At 38.4% G+C, this 24,330-nt stretch overlaps 1 protein-coding gene across 1 annotated transcript in view; it reads right to left on the reverse strand.

The window, feature by feature from the left end:
• The window catches only part of IMPG2 (interphotoreceptor matrix proteoglycan 2), a 100,597-nt gene that overhangs the window by 49,360 nt on the left and 26,907 nt on the right, over nucleotides 1-24,330 (reverse strand). The window contains exons 9-13 of the mRNA XM_052644904.1: nucleotides 19,599-19,760; nucleotides 13,683-13,741; nucleotides 11,575-11,595; nucleotides 3,079-3,323; nucleotides 1,286-1,371 (exon numbers count right to left, since the gene is read on the reverse strand). Coding sequence (XP_052500864.1) covers nucleotides 1,286-1,371; nucleotides 3,079-3,323; nucleotides 11,575-11,595; nucleotides 13,683-13,741; nucleotides 19,599-19,760 — 573 coding nt within the window. The remainder of the gene's footprint in view (nucleotides 1-1,285; nucleotides 1,372-3,078; nucleotides 3,324-11,574; nucleotides 11,596-13,682; nucleotides 13,742-19,598; nucleotides 19,761-24,330) is intronic.

Raw genomic sequence — 24,330 nt, forward strand, 5'->3', positions numbered from 1 at the left:
TCACCACTCCCTGCCACCACACCCTGAATGAACTCCTATGACAGCACCACCTTATTTGTGTACAAGTCTGTCTACCACCACCAGACTGGAAACTACCTCTTGTAGGCAAGACAACACCTTATTCATCTTAGTCTCCCCAGCACTTGGCACATGAAAAGGACAAAATAAATATACTTGAATGAGTAAGTGGATGAATAAACAAACACCAAATGAATGTAATCTCTGATGTCAATCTCCCTCTAACCTTTTTTCTCCATTATGGAACTTGGTGAAAAGAGTATTTCCAATGACTCCACATTTCAACTGAGTTGCTCTATACCTGAGCAGAAGGAATGGCTGCTCATATTGATGGTTAAGCCAGTTTGAGGCAACTTTCTAAATTTCCACTGCTGGATGAAAGCCAAGAAACAGATGTTTGAAATTAATTTAACATTAGTTCCTTTTCTGCCATATGAGACAGAAAAGAAGTATCAAGAGGGTAGAAGGAGTGGGGAATGTAGAAGGGAATGTCCATGGTGCAACTATGTGATAACAGAAGATCCTGGAATCGTTGTAGACAGTTTGGTTTTCAGTGGTATTGTGGTGGTTGTTCTATGACACTACAGGAAGCTACTTTCTTTTTGACTGGTTGCTTCTGGGTAGGTGTCATGGCAAGTGGAGGTTTGAAGGGACAGAAGTGTGCCCAGGGGAGTTGGGTGGTAGGAACAAAAACCAAATTTCATTCCATGCTGTTTCTGTGCAAATGGGAATGTTTTCTGCCCAGGATAACGGGAGGCTGATTTAGAGTCCCATGCAATATTTGTCATTTGTCAACCAAGCACTATTTTTACTCTTCTTTCTCTCTTTTCCATATGCACACTGTTCTATAGGCTTTGGAATCTATAAACATTTTCTTCAATACAGTCCCTGTAACAAAAGGTATACTCTGTAACTATGTACATCGAATTTACATTTCTGGGTAACTTTTAGAGAACAACTCAGTGAGCACTTACAGTTTAATTATCACCAAACAAGTATGAACCACAGATAAGCTTTCTACCATTTGCAGACGTTGGCAATGCCGAATGTATGGACTTAATTTAACCACTGCAGAAGGCTTAAATTATCTGCTCATGGCTGGGTCCATGAGTTGACAAATATGAATAACGTTCCAAGGATGATGTAAGAGAATATTTGAAATAGGAACAGCTTGGGAAATCCATGATGCCAAAGTAAGCAGGTAGGTGTACAAAGAAGAGAAGTTTTAGAGCCTGGTTCTAGGCATAAAACACAGAAACATACTTACCAGAATAGATGGCAGGGCTTGCTGAAGACTTGAACTTTGAGTGTTCCAAACTTGGTCTTCACTTTGGGGAAGTAAAACCCCTCTCACTAAAGAAAGAATAACATTAAATAAATTTTTAATTGAGACACTACTGTGTTTAAGGTTCAGAGACAATTAAAAACCAAGTTCTTCCTTTTTATAAGCTTAGATTTGGATAGAACAAATGGAAGGATCTTGCCTAGAAAATGCTTGATACTTTATTCAAATATTTTACTTATATTAGCACCATCTATCTAAATTATAAGACTCCAACATAAATATTCTTCCCATTGTTACATTTTGAACACTCCTATTTTCTTTCCTTTCTCAAGCATTTTTTACTCTTTTCAAGATTCCCATGAAGTATCTGTTCTAAAATTGATTTTTTTTCAGTTTAGTAAGAAAGTTGAACTGAAATTCCAATTCATTTGGGTGATGCCAAAAATGGAGAAAATTATGCAAAACTGTTTCCTTTTTGGCAGCAAAACTATTTCCTTTTTGGCAGAAAGTACCTTTGAAAAACAGGGTAAGACACCAGAGAGTTTATCACTATACCAATACTAAAGGGTCACAAAGTTAAAAGAGTAGATTATATAATTGAACTCAGTAAGATTTACTGAATCCTCACTAGTTGCTATAGACTTTGATGATATTGAGGCTATAAACATTAATAAAGCCAAGTTCCTCTTGTGGAAGTGTTCCCTATGTCAGGGAGATAAATAAAACAATATAAGAGGCATTTATATAATGTATGTGAACACAGACAAAAAAATAGAATGATTTTTCCTGGAGAAGGAATCAATAAAAATTAAAAAGAAGGGGTTGTAAGAAAAGTGATCTGGTGTATATACCAAAAATAGAAGCAAAATCTGTATTTACCTGTTCCTACTGCACTGACACCTGGGTCTGGAAGATCCCCTGGAGAAGGAAACAGCAACCCACTCCAGTACTCTTGCCTGAAAAATCCCATGGACCAAGTTGCCTGGTAGGTTACAGTCCATGGGGTCGCAAAGAGTAAGACATGACTGAGCGACTTCACTTTCACTTTTCACTGCACTGACATAAAGGGATCAATCAAAAATCAAACTTTATTTTTGGAAAATAAGTACTTTCCAAAACTTTTTCTCGACTGTGTGTTCAGTTAACTTGTCTTCTATGGAAAACCAGAAGCATGAAATCAAAGATGAATGTATCTTTTAATGATGATCAAGTTACCTAGGAAGCTGCAGCCATTCAGAACTCTGAAGCTGGCGTAACAACAGAAATGTATTTTAGCAACAAAATTCTGAGCAATTGAAATGTACATCTACTGAAAGGCAAAGCACCTGAATTAGTTTGTGCTGGATATCCTAAAGCTTTTGTTAAACTTGCTGAGAATTATTGACCACCTTCTAGAAGGTAGCTCCACCCCAGGCTCCACATAAAAATAAGACCTCATTATGCTGTTTATGGATTCAGTATCCTAAACAGCCTCATTTTGCCTACTGCATATCTTAATCCTCATGCCATTCGTTCACCAGAAACCCCTGATTAATCTACCCGAATTAGCAGCATGGCTAGTAGTCATTAGCTTAATGACTATGAACTAAAACAGGGAAAGGAAGATATGAACTATCTGGAAATAAAGCTAAAGCACCATTCAGATCAGGATGGTTTCTGTCTGATGCAGCCTAGAGAGTGCTAAGAACCATATATATATTGGGAATTTCGCTTTATGAGAATATACTGGAAAAGAAACTAAAACTATACAAGGACTTAATGGTTATACAACTTACCATTGATAAGCTGAAGGGAGTCAGGATCTGGATTCAAAGAAGAGCTTCCCAGCAAAAAATTCTGGTGCAGTGTCTCAGCAATATAATCTCTGAAGTTACTAATTGTATAAACGGCAGTGGGCTTATCATCCAATTCTACAAGACCATGGTTTTCCACCTTGTTGGAATGTAGGCTAATTAGGTCCCAGGTGGTATTGCTGATAGCCTCCCCATTGAAGGTAACTGCATAGTGAACATCTATGCCACTGTGAATGACAAGAGAAACAGATTAGGTCCTGCCAAGGAACAGATTAGGTTCCTTCCTTTCCACAAAGAAAGGAACTAAAAAGCCATGGAGAGCAAACATGAGACGTAGGGAGAGTCTCAAAAGGCAAGGATTCCATCACCATTCTCTGTAGACTCTGGATGGCAACATTTAGCCATCCCCTTCTCCTTCCAGAAAACAGAAGGGTTATAGCTCTAAGAACACGGAGGGCACAGAATCAGCCTGCATATATACCTGAGCGTCTTCTTCCCCCATGTTTTCACCCCTTCAAAATCAACTGTTCCTTTTCACTCTCAGTCAGCTTCCTTCTTCCCCTATTAGGGTTTCTCCTCCCTGATTTAAAAAAACCAAACCAAACCTTCTAACTCCACCCAACAATGGGAAATCCTCCTGTATCTCATTACTGTTGCTGGATGATTTATGTACTCCACATTGGGGAGTGAAACAGTAAAGCAGCGTAATGACTATGAACTGAAACAGTTATCTACTGTGAAAGGAAAATATGAATTATTTGGAAATAAAGCTCATTGATGACTTGTGAGTTTTTTTAAAAATATCATGCTAGAATATCTTCTAATATGACAGCTAAGTCTCTCATTTGATAGCCCAGACAATTTACAGTCCCATAAAGTTTAATAGTGAATTGTAAAAAACTTACTAAGAAGTGATGGTTTTTTGGCCTAATAGGAATGATAATTCTAAAGTTTATGACTTTACTTGCCTATAGGACATTTAGCAAATTAGTTAATACAACTTAACAAATTAGTTCTATCTAATTTGGCGGGGCTTCCCTGGTGGCTCAGTGGTAAAGAATCTGCCTGCCAATGCAAAAGACACTGGTTTGATCCCTGGGTTGAGAAGATCCCCTGGAGAAGAAAATGGCTACCCACTCTAGTATTCTTGCCTGAGAAACACATGGATAGGGGAGCCTGGCAGGCTACAGTCCATGGGGTCAAAAACAGCTGGATACAACTTAGTGACTACAAAGCAACAACATCTAACTTAGCAATCCTTTCCCAGTTAACTATATATATATTTCTTCCAAATGCTCTAGAAACTACCTCTCATTTTTCTGCTGGCTCCCTCATTAATGAGTTGAATAAAATTTTGACAAGTGTTAATAAATAACTTTGTCTGGGAATGGGGCCTTTTCACTATCTTTCCACAGGCAAACAAAGAGATGATTTCTTGGAATAAAGGATAAAGTGAAAATAAATAAGTAGGAGTTGATATGTCATTTGACATTTTCTTAAATAATCATTTTGAAGAAACATCAGAATATAAGATTTTTAAACCAATAGAACTACACCTTATAGACCAACTCAGACTTATCTAACAGCTAAAAACTAACATTTTTGTAAGTGCTTACAATGACAGGTTATTTCCCAGGCTTAGACTGATTTAATACTCATAACAAATGTGAAGGTTTTATTATCTTCAGATTATTGTTAAGAAACTAAGCTTTAAAGAAGTTAAAAGACTTGCCTAAAATTTCACAATATATAAAGGAGTAAAGTCAAGATTCAAACACAGATCTGCCTGACTCTGGCACCAGCATTCTGAATGACTATACTACACTCAGTAACTTTAAACTGTTAACAAAAAATAAGTCATCATGAGAACAGCTTTGCTCTACTCAGCACCCTCACTTCCAGCCAGTCTGTGAGACACAGCCATCAGAAACAATACCCAACAAGCACACCAAGATCCTCTACCCTCTCAAAGATGCACCACCCTCTCACAGATCCTCCACCCTCTCAAAGATGAACCACTGAAGGCAGATGTGCTCGGAAATAATCTGCCACCTTCAGACATTCTGTAGGAGCAAAATGATGCCCAAACCAAAGCACTCAAATAAATTAAGCATTTCCTCTTCTGATTCACTTATATATTCCTTGATTATAGACTGTGCTGTTTTGTAGAAAGATTTTGTTTCTAGTGAATGTCTTGCAGTCTGTCCTTGAGTTTCTATCTCCAATGTCTGACTTGGTACCTGCAATTCAATGTCTATTAAAGTAACAGAAATCTACACTTGCCTGACTATAGAGAGAAAATTCCAGCCTTAATTAAAGTATTCACATATCTTTAGAATAATAAAAATGTCAGGATAACGAGAGGGGTCTCACGGAGTCTAGAAAAAGGGCTACTTAACTAATTTATCTTACTATGAGTGAAAAGCCTGCGACAGTGCATTGTAGCTTCCTTGTAACACAGAACCTTAGATTGGAGATAGGCACAATAGGCCAGCATGACTTTGATACTGGCCATTAGGATCACCCAACTTCCCTTCTCTGATCTCAAGCTGGCAAAAGAACTTTCGATCATAATTCCCTGCAGATTGCCCTATGGGGAAAGAATGCATGAGCTAAGCCAATGCAATAATTAGTCAGCTGGCAGATACCTTTCTTGCTTTAAATAGATCGATCGGCATGCTAGAGAATGCACTGTATTTTGTAATTTGGTAAGCATAAATTGGTGTTAGGAGACCTCTTCTTCCTGGGAACGCTGGCAGTTCTGGACTTGCCCTGGGTCTACAGGGGGTGCCATGAAGGTGTTACCCCTTGCCTACCACAGAAGCAGTGAAGCACAATGTTCCTATCCCACTCTGAGTATCATCAATAAGGTTTTCCTCCCCAATCTGATAAGCTGTCACTTCCAATGGTGTGGTTTAGGGAACCTTACAGTGGTAACTGAGCATCTTAACACTTGGATGCCTTGCTGAGCGATGAGACATCTGCTTGTCATCTATAAACTCCCTCAATCCCTTAATTTATCATGTTAGAACATGTTGATTCATGAGTAACTCCTGACCTCCTTTTGTAAAGAAATAAATTCAGTAAAATATGGTCAGAAAAAAAAAAAAAAAATGATGGCCACAATGTGAAATTGAACAGTAAGAGGGACACCTACTGGTCAGAACTCACCACACCACGTATGTCTTAAACATCCCTCACAATGCCTGGCTCCTAGTAGTTCAATAAATATTTTTGAAAATAATGAAAAAACAAATGGTTAGTTTTATTCACTAATGTAGGCAGATAGAACCATTGATTTTGTGACACTTAAATGACAGTATGTGATTTTCTTGACTTAATTGGAAGGGTGTTCAGTCTTTAAATATGCAGGTGGAGCAGTGGTAAAGAAGCTGCCTGCCGATGCAGGAGATGTAAGTTTGATCCCAGGCTCAAAAAAGCCACTGGAGTAGGAAATGGCAACCCACTCCAGTATTCTTGCCTGGAAATTTTCATGGACAGAGGAGCCTGGTGGGCTACAGTCCATGGGGTTGCAAAGAGTCAGATGAAACTGAGTACACACATTTTTCACCCTAAAGAGCATGTATATTAACCTCATACATTTCTGTCTTCTGAGTAATCATTTTAGTGACACTGCTTCACAGGCAGAACATAACTCTGTGAGAACTGCATGCTCTTTCCAAGCTCTGTGGGATGGCACATGCCTGCATCTCCAGAAAGGCGAGCTTCTCCTTGGGATCTATGCCCAACCTAGAAACATGTTAACATGATTCTAAGACAAGAACCAGGGATAAGAGGGAAAAAATGGAGGAGAGGAAATGGCTATGCCAGTTAGCACTCCAGTTGTTTTCTGGACTCAGCAGAAAAATCAGACAAGGAGAGCCCATCATGTGATTTGCATGACTTTTAAACATCATAGGGAGAAGATCAAGAGAAACGTTTCTGGATCAAGAAATCTGTGCAAATCAGGCAGTCTGGGTTAGATTAGTGGCTTTACACTTTACTGGCAAAATATAATTTTTCTCCCAGTGTTTTCCTTGGACATCTAAAAATAACACTTCTAATATCATCTACCTTGTCTGGTAAAGATATATTCATTAAAGAACATAAAATGTCTCACAGAGATACTTCAATTCATTATCAAGTTTCTGTCCTAGAAAGAGAAATCAAAGAAATGCTTGAGGAATCAGAAAATCATCTATTCTCAGATTTGAGAACTTCAGTGTGACCCAGAACAGACTTAGTTTTGGCATGGTAAATGCAATACAGAGATATCTCAGGATGAAGAGCAGAATAAAAATCAGCCAAAAGAACAAGGAAGTAGTACATAAGATGCAGGAGGCACACTAGGGACAAAACATTATTTGATTGAAGAAAGCTGTGCTGCCTTTCTGCACTCAGCAACACCAAATTAATCAACCATCACTACAGCATCACCTTTCACCTTCTGAACTACACTGAAACAACTGCTATATAGACGAGAGTCTCTCTGACTGCTGTTTCCAAAGACATCAGTCATGTGGAGGGGAAATTTATTCCTCACTTCAAATGTCCTCATTGGCTGTCTGACGTGTGCAAGTGTTAAATAGAAAAAATAATATTACATGATTACATGACGATCAATCAAACCAGAGGTATTTCAAGAAACTCAGATATTTCTTCTTCTCTCACACTTCTATGAGGAAGAAAGTGCATACAAGGCCTGGAGTTGAATTTTTGAAGTGTGGACACCAGGCAGATATTTTGTTGATTCACTTTAAATGGGTCTTACTAACTTAAAATAATGTGTGCAACTTGAAAGACGTACAAAGCAAACAGAAAACCTCATGTGTATATAAATACTTATGTAGAGAGACAGGTTATATATACATTATGTAGACTATTTCTGCACTACACATTCACTCATATGCTACACATTCTCTCATACACAGCTCAAAATAAAAGTATACCAAAAAGTTATGAATAAACCCCACCAACTGGTTAATATCCTACAATATTGAAGTTTTGGAAACTGTACTCAGGTTAACAATTCTATCATAAAATCGAATGGCTTCATACTGAATTGTTCTCTGTGTCCCCATAGAAAACTCAGCACTCAACAACTGAACACCATTCTTTGACCAGAGGGTTCCCATCAGAATTCAGTTATGTTTTAACAGTCTAGCCTTCCCAGTTCAGTTCAGTACAGTCGCTCAGTCGTGTCCGACTCTTTGCAAACCCATGGACTGCATGCAGCACATCAGGCCTCTCTGTCCATCACCAACTCCCAGAGTTTACTCAAACTCAGGTCCACTGAGTTAGTGATGCCATTCAACCATCTCATCCGGGACTTCCCTGGTGGTCCAGTGGCCAGGACTCTGAGCTCCCAATGCAGAGGACCTGGGGTTCGATTCCTGGTCAGGGAACTAGATCCCACATGCCACAACTAAGACCCAGTTCAGTCAAATAAATAAATACTTAATAGTAAAAAAAAAAAAAAACCATCTCATCCTCTGTTGTCACATTCTCCTCCCACGTTCAATCTTTCCCAGCATCAGGGTCTTTCCAAATGAGTCAGTTCTTTGCATCTAGTGGCCAAAGTATTGGAGTTTCAGCTTCAACATCAGTCCTTCCAATGAACACCGAGGACTGATTTCCTTCAGGATGGACTGGTTGGATCTCCTTGCTGTCCAAGGGACTCTCAAGAGGCTTCTCCAAGACCACAGTTCAAAAGCATCAATTCTTCAGCGCTCAACTTTCTTTATAGTCCAACTCTTACATCTATACATGACTACTGGAAAAACCATAGCTTTGACTAGACTTTTGTCAGCAAAGTAATGTCTCTGCTTTTTAATATGCTGTCTAGGTTGGTCACAATTTTTCTTTCAAGAAGCAAGCGTCTTTGAATTTCATGGCTGCAGTCACCATCTGCAGTGATTTTGGAGCCCCCAAAAATTAAGACTGTCACTTTTTCCCCATCTATTTGCCGTGAAGTGATGGAACCAGATGCCATGATCTTAGTTTTCTGAATGTTGAGCTTTAAGCCAATTTTTTCACTCTCCTCTTTCACTTTCATCAAGAGGTTCTTTAGTTCTTCTTTGCTTTCTGCCATAAGGGTGCTGTCATCTGCATATCTGAGGTTATTGATATTTCTCCCAGCAATCTAGATTCCAGCTTGTGCTTCATCCAGCCCACTGTTTCTCATGATGTACTCTACATATAAGTTAAATAAGCAGGGTGACAATATACAGCCTTGATGTGCTCCTTTCCTGATTTGGAACCATTCTGTTGTTCCATGTCCGGTTCTGTTGCTTCTTGACCTGCATACAGATTTCTCAAGAGACAGGTCAGGTGGTTTGGTATTCAGGTCTATTGAAGAATTTTCCAAAGTTTGTTGTGATCCAAACAATCAAAGGCTTTGGCATAGTCAATAAAGCAGATGTTTTTCTGGAACTCTCTTGCTTTTTCAATGATCCATAGGATGTTGGCAATTTGATCTCTGGTTCCTCTGCCTTTTCTAAATCCAGCTTGAGCATCTGGAAGTTCACAGTTCATGTACTGTTGAAGCTTGGCTTGGAGAATTTTGAGCATTACTTTGCTAGCATGTGAGATGTGTGCAATTGTGTGGTAGTTTGAGCATTCTTTGGCATTGCCTTTCTTTGGGACTGGAATGAAAACTGACCTTTTCCAGTCCTGTGGCCACTGCTGAGTTTTCCAAATTTGTTGGCATATTGAGTGCAGCACTTTCACAGCATCATCTTTTAGGATACTTAGTAAATACTTAGTAAATACTCTAAAATCATATAAACGAAAATGAGGAAGTCAGAAAGCCCCTTGCAAATATAAGATATTATATTTATATCTTATATATGGTGGTGGTTTAGTCACTAAGTTGTGTCCAACTCTTTGCAACCATGTGGACTGTAGCCCACCAGGCTCCTTTGTCCATTGGATTTCCCAGGCAAGAATACTGGAGTGGGTTACCATTTCCTTCTCCAAGGTATCTTCTTGACCCAAGGATCGAATCTGTCTCCTCCTTGCAGGCAGATTCTTTACTGACTGAGATACCAGGGAAGCCCTTGATCTTATATAAATGAAGGCAAAATGACATGGATTGACCTGGAGGTATTACACTGAGTGAAATAAATCAGACAGAGAAAGATAAATACTCTATGTTATCACTTATATGTGGAATCTAAAAAATCAAATAAACAAATGAACAAAACAGAAACAGACTCACAGATATATAGAACAAACTAGTGGTTATTGGCAGGAAGAGGAAAGGGGGGAGGGGCAAGATAGGAGCAGAGGATTAAGAGATACAAACAACTATGTATAAAATATGCTACAAGGATATACTGTACAGCACAGAGAATATAGCTAATATTTCATAATATGTTCAAATGGAATAAAACCTATAAAACACTGAATCACTATGTTCCACATCTGAAGCTACTACTGTAAATTAACTCTACTTCAATGAAAACAATAAAATTTTTTTAAAAATTAAATGAAGAAATGTTATTTTATCTCTAAACATCCCTATGCTCAGCCTATGAATTTGCTTCAAATATTCTATATTATGATTATTTATCTTCAAGAGAAAGTAAATTTTAAACAAACTTGAATTCAAAGACAAAAAGACAAGCAACTTTCACAAAGGGGACTGACTATGCTTTTAAGATTGTGCTTCTAAGAAACTTCAGAGAGCAGCTGTTTTCACAAATGAACTGTGATAGAAATCAGCTTTCTTCTTTTCATTTACCACTTAAAATGACACTTGGTTATTCTACTCAATAACAACAGTATACTTGAAAGTGCTTTATGAATGCCAATTTTTATACTAATTTTAAATTAAGCATAACTTAGTATTTGACAAAGGCTAATTATACAGCACAGGGAATATAGGCAATATTTTATAATAACTAAAAATGCAGTGTAAGTGTAACCATTAAAAATTATGAATCACTATGTAGTATACCAGAAACATATATAGTATTATAAATCAACTAAACCTCAAAAAAATAAAAATTAACATTAAAAAATACAAGTATTTGTTAGTCAGCAGTCTATGATTGAAGTCTGTAAACTACAGCGTATGAGCTAACTCTAGCCCACTGTCCATGAATTAATGGATTTTTATATTTTTAAATGGTTGAAAAAACTCAAAATAACAACATTTTGTGACATGTGAACACCATATGACAATGATATTTCAGGATCCATAAATAAGTTTTATTGTTTCATTTTCAATGTATTGCTTACACTACTTCAAAGTGAATAGATATGACAGAACTTATGTAGCGTGAAAAAGTATAAAATATTTAATATATGACTCTTAACAAATAACATTTGCCAAATGATCTATAAGAAGTTGGACAGTGATACTGGAAGTAATAAAAGAACTGAGCCATGTTCCCTTGGACCTAGGGCTACCATGCTTTCTAAACTACCTCCTAATTAGGTCAACAGTACAGAAAGTGTCAAAAGGTACTCTACCTGTCATTTTCCTTAGGGGACCTGGAAATAAAAATGGAAAGTGTTAAGCAGAGTTTAAGCAAGTTATAACTGTCATATAATTAATCAAAGTACAAGCTCTTAATGTATTTGCTCTGAAATGTTTCTTCAAATGAAAATGCTTGTATAGTACTAGATAATAACAAATAACTATACAACGAAGGAAGAAAGCAAAGGTGGAGAAAGTATTCTATTTTAAAATCTGTAGCCTTTACTGTCTTTAAGCTTCTTAAAAATACTTTTGAACAATTAATACTTGGTTATCACTTTATAAATAAACTTTTTTCAGTAAATGAGCAGAGAACTCCAGCTTTTGGCATTAACAAAATTGGTTAACATTTTTGGAGGGATACAATGTTAAATGTTATGTGTTAAAAACAAACAAACAAAAAAAATGTTATGTGCTATGTATACAATATTACAATACCAATGTTAAGTGGTATTAAAATTAATGAAAAGAAAATCAGATAACGTATAGAAAGATTCCAAGGAGTTGGGAAAGGTCCAAATTGACTAACCTACAGGATATTGCATAGTCTTTAATATTTATTTATTGATTTTCTGTATCAGACACTTAAAAGGACTTTCCAAATGTCAAGAACTACGCTATGCATTTTACAAAAATTAATTCTTTCAATCTTCATGAAAAGTCATTAAGGACCACGAATATCTCCATTTACAGGTAAAGAAACTGAGGAATAAAAACACTAAATAATTTACCCAAAGTATTTCAAAAGTATTTTTAAATAAAGTACGATTCATATAAATTGTATATATTACCTTTTTTTATATAAATGAGAAGTTAAAGCTTGTTAATTTACCCAAAACCATCCAAGCAGAAGTGCCAAAGGCAGGATTTAAACCTACGCAAGTTGATCCCAAAGGTCATGTTGTCTTTCGTATGCTGTCAAATGAGAGAGGACTTCAAAAGCCTCAGTTTCTCATGTGAGCTTTAGTCACAACTGGAGACAGTATTCCTGCAAAGTGCTATGGCTGAACTGGGGAGACAGATCATGGTATGAGAGGAGATGGAGGGTCAATTTACCATGCTTGCCCTTGCCCCTGCATCAATACATTTCCTGTGCTCTGGTTTCCTTACAAGAAAAAAAAAACGAGGATAATAGTAACTATCTCACAGTATGGCTGTTGGGATTAAATGAGTTAATATGGATAGAAAGCCTGGCACACTATAAATGCTATGTAAGTGCTAGTTGTTATTTCTGGAAAACTCAGAAGCTGTGACAAGACTATGCCAAAGTTAAGAAGTAGACACTGTCAATTAAGCCCGTGCTCCCCTGCATCTAATAGCTGGGCCACAGTCACCATCCACATGCTCCAAAGCTTCAGAGGACTCAGTCTAGCACTGGAGGTTAATAGCAGAGATATAAAGATAGCCACTTTGTTTCAAAATCCCTTTTCTGCTCTCTGACCTTGGGCTAATACTTAATCCTTCTAAACCTATTTGTTTTTCTTCAAAATAAGTATTTATAACAATATTTTTGCTAAAAGGGTTGAAGATTATGGGAACTCAGGAATGTAAAGTGGCCCGTACAAAGTATTCACTCAATAAAATGTGCACAAGTATGATGCTGCACAAGTATGATTCTTAGACAGGGAAGCAATGTCCTAAAAAGAGGTGTCCACTTTACCCAGAACTGCTATGCTGATAAACACATCCCCTCCAGAATGACTATACATCAAGACGTCAAAGGGACCTCACTGGAGCACTGATGAGCCTTCAGGAGCACACTAGATCACATCTAACCTTACTCCAGACTCCCCTCAGTGCCAAATAAAAACACATAACTTCTCAGCAGCAAGTTGGAGACATGAATTCCTAAGTTCTTACCCTGGCCCAACTACAGATCTAGCATATCTCCTTGAATGTATTATTTTGCCTTTCTTTAACTCGGTTTCCTCATCTGAAAAACCAGCACTAGGAATAAGACTTTAACAAAAGAACACCAAATTAAAGAATTCAGGTCATTTTTTAATCACTGTTGTTAACAGTATATGCAATAAACACAAAAGGATAATCCATTTGAAATACAGACTGCTACAAAACCTATGCATTTTAAAAGTCTATTTACCTAAAGTCAAGTACACGAATGTCCTTGTAGCCTGGTAACCCAGTAAATGCATTTTCCACCTGTCAAAAATAAAAAATTTGTAACTATGTAGAAATGTAAAAAAGCACACACAAAAATGTTTTTAAGAGTAGAATATAAAGTGCACTGTTTATAAGTATTACAAGCTTGTACACATACATGGATATGCATGGATTAGAAAGCTAAGAAATTTCTAATTGTTATAGTGTTAGGAAATAGTTTTTACCACAACCCTGCCACATTTTTTTAATTTTGTTTTTTAAGGTTTTGATTTACTTTAATATTTTTTCCAAATTATAAAAAACATACTTTTATTGGCAAAACACTATTTTTCCCCTTATGTGATGAAATGTGAAAAAAAAAAAGGACTAGTTTCAAAAGAAACTGTAATAACATTTTAAAATGTGATTGTATGGATTAGAAATCTGGCCACAGCACACACACTGACACACAGTTGGGTGTTCATTTCCTGTAAATGTAAAATGTCTGGTGGCATCTGTTTCCTGTTCCTATGACACAAAGGACTGTGAACACACCCAGCATAAGAAAGAAATCTGCACACCTGGGCTTAGGCTTTGTTGACTGGTGGTCACGGAGGAGGTTATAAAGAAGTGACTGGTCAAAATATCAATTTATGAGCATCACAACTGCAGAAACCAGTTTTATCACCAAGTTTCTAAAATCAGGCTACATAAACCAGTATGAGCTTAGTGACTAAAGCAGGGGGAAGTGATAGATTGGACTAAATACCAAAAAAATATGAAGTTTTATACAAATACACATTTAACAAAATTGAACATTTTACCCACAACATTTCAGAAGGTGACAATCTTATCAGGTTAAGTCACTATGGGGCCAACACCTGAACAAGAGAAGTTATTAGTGGACTTTGGGCTTATTTGCCAGCAAATTTGGAAAACTCAGCAATGGCAACAGGACTGGAAAAGGTCAGCTTTCATTCCAGTCCCAAAGAAAGACAATACTAAAGAATGCTCAAACTACTGCACAATTGCACTCATCTCACATGCTAGCAAAGTAATGCTCAAAATTCCCCAAGCCAGGCTTCAACAGTATGTGTACTGTGAACTTCCAGATGCTCAAGCTGGATTTAGAAAAGGCAGAGGAACCAGAGATCAAATTGCCAACATCTGCTGGATCATCGAAAAAGCAAGAGCATTCCAGAAAAACATTTACTTTTGCTTTATTGACTATGTTGTGTAGATCACAACAAATTGGAAAATTCTTAAAGAGGTGAGAATACCAGACCACCTGACCCGCCTCCTGAGAAATCTGTATGCAGGCCAGGAAGCAACAGTTAGAACTGGACATGGAACAACAGACTGGTTCCAAACAGGAAAAGGAGTACATCAAGGCTGTATATTGTCACCCTGCTTATTTAACTTATATGCATGCTACATCATGAGAAACGCTGGGCTGGAAGAAGCACAAGCTGGAATCAAGATTGCTGGGAGAAATATCAATAACCTCAGATACGCAGATGACAGCACCCTAATGGCAGAAAGCAAGGAGGAACTAAAGAGCCTCTTGATGAAAGTGAAAGATAAGAGTGAAAAAGCTGGTTTAAAACTCAACATTCAGAAAACGAAGATATGGCATCTGGTCCCATCACTTCATGGCAAATAGATGGGGAAACAATGGAAACAGTGATGGACTTTACTTTCTTGGGCTCCAAAATCAACCATGAAATTCAAAGACACTTGCCTCTTGGAAGGAAAGTTATGATCAACCTAGACAGCATGTTAAAAGGCAGAGACATTACTTTGCCAACAAAGACCTGTCTAGTCAAAGCTATGGTTTTTCCAGTAGTCATGTATGGGTATGAGAGTTGGACTATAAAGAAAGCTGAGCCCAGAAGAACTGATGTTTTTGAACTGTGGTGTTGGAGAAGACTCTTGAGAGTCCCTTGGACAGCAAGGAGATCCAACCAGTCCATCCTAAAGGAAATCAGTTCTGAATATTCGTTGGAAGCTGAAACTCCAATACTTTGGCCACCTGAAGTGAAAAACAGACTCACTAGAAAATAACCTGATGCTGGGAAAGATTGAAGGTGGGAGGAAAAGGGGATGACAGAGGATGAGATGGTTGGATAGCATCACCCACTCAATGGACATGAGTTTGAGTGAGCTCCGGGAGTTGGTGATGGACAGGGAAGCCTGGCGTGCTGCAGTCCATGGGGTCACAAAGAGTCGGACACGACTGAGTGACTGAACTGAACTGAACTGGAGCTATCTCTGGGCATCTGCTTTTATTGGGAACTCATGTACACCTGTGGCGGATTCATGTCAATGTATGGCAAAATCAATACAGTACTGTAAAGTAAAAATAAATAAATAAGTAAATAAAAATAATAATAAAATAAATAAATAATAAAGAGCAAAAAAAAAAAAAACACAAGTTCTCATAAAATCAGGAGAATAAGATTTTTAAAAAAATCTTGATTCACCAAAAATCCTTCTGCCTTGTAGATAAAGAATCCAAACCCATGAAACTTTTTGGCTACAATAATTCACCTTGTTTTATTCTGAGAGAAAACAGAGAAGTGCTAATTCTTGGAGGGTGGAGGTGGGGATAAAATCCACGGGACTAAGAATGCCAAAGACCGAGGGTTAGTCTCAGCTATTTTTCACTGCAGAGTGGCCAGGCACAAGTCTTCTTTCATAGTACTTAATGCTTCAATGCCCACTAAGCATATCACTTCTTAACATTAAGATGAGCATAGCTAAAAGTACTTCATTAGCTGCAAAATGCAGTGTTATTGCATGTTGTTATTAATACTAAACCCATCTTGCTCCTTGGAAGGAAAACTATGAGAAACCTAGACAGCATATTAAAAAGCAGAGATACCACTTTGCCAATAAGGTCTGTATACTCAAAGCTATGGTATTTCCAGTAGTCATGAACAGATGTGAGAACTGGACCACAAAGGTGGCTGAGAACCAAAGAACTGATGCTTTCAAATCGTGGTGCTGAAGAGGACTCTTAAGAGTTCCCTGGGCTGCAAGGAGATCAAACTAGTCAATCCTAAAGGTAATCAGTCCTGACTATTCATTGGCAGGACTGATGCTAAAGCTGAATCTCTAATACTTTGGCCACCTGATGCAAAGAGCCGACTCACTAGAAAAGACTCTGATGCTAAGAAAGATTGAAGGCAAAAGGAGTAGAGGGTGGCAGCGGATGAGATGTGTGATGGCATCAGTGACTCAATGGACATGAATTTGAGCAAACTCTAGGAGACAGAGAAAGGCAGAGGAACTTGGGTCAGACATGACTTAGTGACTAAACAACAACAAACCCATCTCATCTGGAGCTTTGCCATTTTTTGACTTTAAACACGTTTTCTAATTCATCACACCCAGTTAGCTACTACATAGATGCCCAGTTGTAAGAAGTCATTCCACCTTATTAGTCACAAGATTAATAACAGGTACAATTTACTGAGTGACTGCTATGTGCCTGGTGATTTGAAATATTACTTCCAATCCTTGCAACAATCGCAAGAGATAGGTAGCTTCCCCATTATGCAATTGAGGAAACTGAGACTGAGATATCAACTAATTTGCCCAGGATCATCCATTTGGTGAGTGTCTGAATCAGAATTCATTCAATCAGTCTTTCTAACGCTGAAGCTCATACTCTTCTCACTGAATCACATGCCTCATCCTCTTTCCTTTGATAAATATGATTTTATAATTGGGACCAGGACTGGGAGAACTGTGAGGCTCACCACAGCTTCTCACCTGAATTAAAATGAAGAGGACTCGGGGCTTCCCTAGTGGCTCAGTGGTAAAGAATCCGCCTGCCAATAAAGGAGACATGGATTCGATCCCTGATCTGGGAAGATCTCACAGGCCATGGAGCAGGGAGCCCATACACCACCACCACTGAGCCTGCCTTCTGAAGCCCAGAAGCCGCAACTACTGAGCCCACAGGCTGCAACAACTGGAGCCCGCAGACTCTAGAGCTCATGCTCTGCAGCAAGAGAAGCTGCTACAGTGAGAGGCCCACACACCACAATTAGAGAGAAGCACCCGCTCACCACAACTAGAGAGGTCTGCATAGCAACGATGACCCAACACAGCCAAAAATAAATAATAAATAAAATTATAAAAAAATAATTGAAGGGGACTCAGTATGATATAAAGGAAAGAACAGTTTCAAAGGAAGGAGGAGACTTGATTTTCCCTTCCACTCCTAGAAGCTGAAATGACCATGAACAAGTTACTCACCCTGATGGGTTTCATCTATAAAATGGAGCTGATTATCCACCTGGCTGCTGTTAGCAAACCGACACACAGCAGCTTGCAAAACACAAAGCACTATGTGAGGACACTGTGTTGATTCTGTGGCTGCCATCAGGTGTCCACACTCCAAAGCCTATCACAATGACCTTTCCCTCTCTGATGTCACTCTTCATGGCACCCCAAGTTTATCTTCCTCAGCTCATTAAAAAAAAAAAAAAGTAACAGCTCCTGAATCTCAATCCTCCCAAGCAGGCTTTCTTTTTCCCTGTGTATCTTCCAGCATTACCCGGAAAAATAATACTGAAAGACCAATTCCCATGACAGTCTCCTTCAGTTTGCAGTATATGTGAAGACAGGACCTTTCAGAGACACGACCCTGACTCTGCAGCTCCACACAGGGAAGTGGCTATTGGTAGACATTTCATTCCATGTAAAAGGACCCGTATGTAGAAATAGGTCAGAGAAGGTACTGATCCTTCATCACCTTTAAAGCACCTTGAGCCAATAGCTACCTACTTCATAAAGTCCCTGATGGAAATGTTTTTCAGAGTGATTATTAGACCTTCTCTAAATATGCAGTCATTTAGCACAACTGTTTATCCAAACATGGAGGTTTATTAAAGGCTCCTTAATCCAAGAGCAGAGAGAACCAAAGAACTGATCCAAGACACTGTCTGATGCCAAATGGCCATTGGCCTGGCTGACATTTCTTCCACATACCATATAGCCTCACAAATTGGCCACACACCTAGGAAAATTAATTGTCTAGCCCACACTCCCTGTGTCTGATGGCTGCAATGATGCTGCTTGGCTGAGAGATGCATATTTTTCTTTCTCATCTAGACACAATGTCTAGAGAAGGAAATTAGTCCAAGGTAATGGAATCAAAAAACTTGGCCACAGAGATCTCCATCAAGAGGGATGGAAAAGAAATAAACAGGAGGACTAATGTACCCTGTCACTTGACAAAGAGAGAGGAGATGGGCCCTCGGTATCTTGAAAAAATTCTCAACTTCAAGTCCCTAGATAGAATTCTTCCAGAAAGTAAAGTTGTGAGATGGTCTAACGCACAATTCTGTAAACAAACTCTCTTTTAAAAATACTTCTAACCAAGGAACAGAGATAAGAGGAAAATTTACTTTTCACTGGATGTCCTTTTGTCCTTTGAGCTTGGGGCTTCATACTACCTATGCATTAACTATTCAAAAATTTTCACCTTTAAAAAAGAATAACAAATACAAAATTAAAAGAAATTAAATTTATTGTTCCCTCAAGAAAAATAACACACTACATATAATATCTCAAAGATGCTCATTTCTCCAAATATTGTCAAGTAAAATCCATGCCACAGAACACATTCTTCCTTGGCTGTATGGCCAAAGCTGGAAATAGCATTTATTTGTTGGTATATGGCAAATGGATACAAAACTTTGTTTCAATGAAATAGTTCATCTTTTGGTGAAATTTTCACAGAGCTTTCTAAAGAAATGGCTAAATCACTACTCACTGAATCAAGTAGATGGAAAGCTAAAGTCCTAAACCTACCTTTAACGAGTGTTAACATGAGAAATTTATAGCTCCAGCAAACTATCTTGTATACAAAAAAGAATAAAAACACATCCCCCAAATCACCCACCTCTGAAATAAAGTCTTCTACAAGGCGCTGGTGGTGAAAGCTAGAGGGGTCCTGTAGTTCTTCATTGTACTGTTCCCCCAAAAGGTGGATACTGAATTCTGCAACCTGCTCAGCAGCTGTTTTTCTGGATTCTTCTATCATATTCTCAATTTCATTGCTAATCTGGATTTTTAGCAAAAGAACAATAAATGTCAGTGTTCACTCATTCAGTCAACAAATATCTACTGACCACCTATGATATGCCAGATACTGTGCCAAAGGCAACTTCTGGTGATGACTATTTATATAATATTTGACTTTGAAACTAACTGGTTTTTAAGACAGGTTATTATTAAAATTTTAAGACAGGTTATTATTAAAATTACTGTGTATTTGTTCATTCCTTTGATTACACAGTGATTGTGGTCACTGGTTCAGGGAAAGAGAAAATTTTTCACAGATAACCACCGAAGTTTACCACCTGTGAGTGAGTAGAAAAAGCTGAAGTTACACATTGCTAATCATTGGAGAAATGCAAATTAAAACCACAATGATATATCACCTCACACCTGTCAGAATGGATATATCAAGAAGTCTACAAATAAAAATGCTGGAGAGGATGTGGAGAAAAGGGAATCTTGATTCACAGGTAGGAATGTCAATTAGTGCAGCCACTATGGAAAACAGTATAGACGTTCCTTTAATAGACCTGCCTGAAAATAGTCCTGAAAACAGCCATTAAAAAAAAGTGGAAGTCGCTCAGTCATGTTGAACTCTTTGTGACCCCATGGACTACACAGTCCATGGAAATCTCCAAGCCAGACTACTGGAGTGAGTAGCCTTTCCCTTCTCCGGGACATCTTCCCAACCCAGGGATCGAACCCAGGTCTCCCATATTGCAGGAGTATTCTTTACCAGCTGACCCACCAGGGAAGCCCAAGAATACTGGAGTAGATAGCCTATCCTTTCTCCAGTGGATCTTCCCTACCCAGGAATAGAACCAGGGTCTCCTGCATTGCAGGTGGACTCTTTATCAGCTGAGCTACGAAAGAAGCCCAATAAAACTCAAAAATATTTCCCTACAAATTCCCACTGATCCCAGTTCTGAAATCTGGATGCATATAAAAACTACAGGCCCCAGAGAAACCTTCAAATAAGGATAGGCACCTATCATCTTCTCTGACTTTTCACTAGTTCCTTTTCTCCAAACACTTATTGGGCTCTCAATGTCTTCCTTAGAGTATGATACACATAAATGAGGTCTGATAATTAAAATATGGTACAAGTATCACTTTCCTGATAGTGATTCTAATTTCTGTTAATGTACCCTAAAAGTACTCTTGCTTTACTAGTTTTTCCTCATACTGCTGAGTCATATTGAAACTAATAAAAACCTTTAGCCTTAAGGAATTTTGTACGAGACTTTGCACTCTTCAATACTAAATTTTCTCACTAAATTTAAATAAAAACTTTCATTTTCATATTACTATAAAAGAAATATCCTTAGGAACCTTGCTGCAATACAACGCCTAAAATGCTGACTAAATTTTTTAATGATTTTAATGCATACCTGGTTTGCAAGAAAATAAACCAGAAATCAAAAGAGAGAGGCTAGAAAAATCCAGAGAGGTGATTCAGTAATCTATGCATACAGTGTATCTAGCAATCTCTTGTGACCTAGGCTTTAGTTTCAAATACTACAAGGGATAGGCTACAAAGTGCCAGGTGTATACATGTTGAAAAGTCAGATCAAAGACGCCTATATAGACAGTTTGAGCAACAGATTAGACTAAGTCGAAGGAAGAAAAAGTGAACTGGAAGACATTTCTGAATGCAACACAGGGGGACAAAGAAATGAAAGTTAAGAACGAGTTGTTAACAGACAAAAGGTATAAAATGAGGGAGTCAGACATGTACCCAATCATATGGGACAACACCTGAGAATTTTCTCTATATACATTTTTGTGAAATTGCTGTATCCTCAATACTGTATTATATGCTACTATATTGTACTTGTAGTGATGCTTCCTAAGGCCCGCCATCACTGCAAGTGACTTGAAGTGCAAAGTCAAGTGGGCCTTAGGAAGCATCACTATAAGCAAAGCTAGTGGAGGGGATGGAATTCCAGCAGAGCTATTTCAAATCCTAAAAGATGATGCTGTGAAAGTGCTGCACTCAATATGTTAGCAAATTTGGAAAAATCAGCAGTGGCCACAGGACTGGAACAGATCAGTTTTCATTCCAATCCCAAAGAAGAGCAATGACAAAGAATGTTTAAAATATCGTACAATTGCATCTGGTCCCATCACTTCATGGGAAATAGATGGGGAAACAGTGGAAACAGTGTCAGACTTTATTTTGGGGGGCTCCAGAATCACTGCAGATGGTGACTGCAGCCATGAAATTAAAAGATGCTTACTCCTTGGAAGAAAAGTTATGACCAACCTAGACAGCATATTCAAAAGCAGAGACATTACTTTGCCAACAAAAGTCCATCTAGTCAAGGCTATGGTTTTTCCTGTGGTCATGTATGGATGTGAGAGTTGGACTGTGAAGAAGGCTGAGTGCCAAAGAATTGATGCTTTTGAACTGTGGTTTTGGAGAAGACTCTTGAGAGTCCCTTGGACTGCAAGGAGATCCAACCAGTCCATTCTGAAGGAGATCAGCCCTGGGATTTCTTTGGAAGGAATGATGCTAAAGCTGAAACTCCAGTACTTTGGCCACCTCATGCGAAGAGTTGACTCATTGGAAAAGACTCTGATGCTGGGAGGGATTGGGGGCAGGAGGAGAAGGGGACGTCAGAGGATGAGATGGCTGGATGGCATCACGGACTCGATGGACATGAGTCTGAGTGAACTCTGGGAGCTGGTGATGAACAGGGAGGCCTGGCGTGCTGCGATTCATGGGGTCACAAAGAGTCGGACACAACTGAGCGACTGAACTGAACCCAACTGTACTCATTTCACATGCTAGCAACGTAATGCTCAAAACTCTCCAAGCTAGGCCTCAATAGTACGTGAACCAAGAACTTCCAGATGTTCAAGCTGGATTTAGGAAAGGCAAAGGAACCAGAGATCAAATTGCCAACAGTGGTTGGATGATAGAAAAGGCAAGAGAATTCCAGAAAAACATCGACTTCTGCTTCACTGACTACACCAAAGCCTTTGACTGTGTGGATCACAAAAAACTGGAAAATTCTTAAAGAGATGGGAATACCAGACTACCTTACCTGTCTCCTGAGAAACTTGTATGCAGGTCAAGAAGCAACAGTTAGAACTGGACTGGTTCAAAATTGGGAAAGGAGTATGTCAAGGCTGTATATTGTCACCCTGCTTATTTAACCTATATGCAGAGTACATCATGAGAAATGCTAGGCTGGATGAAGTACAAGCTGAAGTCAAGATTGCCAGGAGAAATATCAACAACCTCAGATATGCAGATGACAGCACCCTTATGGCAGAATGTGAAGAGGAACTAAAGAGCCTCTTAATGCAGGTGAAAGAGGAGAAAAAACTAGCTTAAACTCAACAAGAGGAACTAAGAGCCTCTTAATGCAGGTGAAAGAGGAGAAAAAGCTAGCTTAAAACTCAACATTCAAAAAACAAAGATCATGGCCTCCAGTCCCATCACTTCATGGCAAATAGATGAGGAAACAATGGGAACAGTGAGAGACTTTATTTTCTTGGTCTCCAAAATCACTGCAGATGGTGACTTGCAGCCATGAAAAAAAGGCTGCTTGGAAGAAAAGCTATGACAAATCTAGACAGTGTATTAAAAAGCAGAGACATTATTCTGCTAACAAAGGTCCGTCTAGTCAGAGCTATGGTTTTTCCAGTAGTCATGTATGGACTGTGAGAGTTGGACCATAAAGGAGGCTGAGTACCAAAGAATTGATGCTTTTGAACTGTGGTGTTGGAAAAGACTCTTGAGAGTCCCTTGGACTGCAAGGAGATCCCATCAGTCCATCCTAAAGGAGATCAGTCCTGAATATTCATTGGAGGGAGAGATGCTGAGGCTAAAGCTCTAATACTTTGGCCCCCTGATGCAAAAAGCCGACTCACTGGAAAATAACCTGATGCTGGGAAAGATTGAAGGCAGGAGGAGAAGGGGATGACAGAGAATGAGATGGTTGGATGGTATCATTGACTCAATGGACACGAATTTGAGCAAGCTCTGGGAGATGAAGGACAGGGAAGCCTGGCGTGCCAAAGTCCATGGGGTCACAAAGAGTTGGACACAACTGAGTGACTGAACTGAACTGATATACATTGATTCTTTAGACAGAATGCTACTGTACACTCAACAGCCTACAGGAGAGGTAAGCATAACTTCTATATGTATGAGGAAACCGAAAAGCACGTGCAACTTGCTTTATTGCAATATTCACTTTATTATGGCCATCTGGAACCGAACCCACAATATCTGAGATATGCCTGCAGTTATACCATATTATAGTATATTTATAGTAACACACCATATAGTATTTGGGAGTCTATAGTTTTACAAAAATGGGTATAGGAGTGTGTTTATGCTTATTTACTCTGCTTTGGATTTATTGTACTATCTTAACATGAGGTTTTTAGTCTATTATAAATTTGAGAAATTCAATCATTATATCTCATCATTACATAAATACAGAGAGGGAGAGAGAGAGTAGTATCTTAACAGCAGGCGAAAAAAATAGATTACCCACAAAATAAGAACTGAAATTATTAGTTGAGTTCTTAATAGTAACAATAAAAGTTAAAAGATA

Source organism: Budorcas taxicolor, chromosome 1 (assembly GCF_023091745.1).
Source record: "Budorcas taxicolor isolate Tak-1 chromosome 1, Takin1.1, whole genome shotgun sequence".
NCBI lineage: Eukaryota > Metazoa > Chordata > Mammalia > Artiodactyla > Bovidae > Budorcas > Budorcas taxicolor.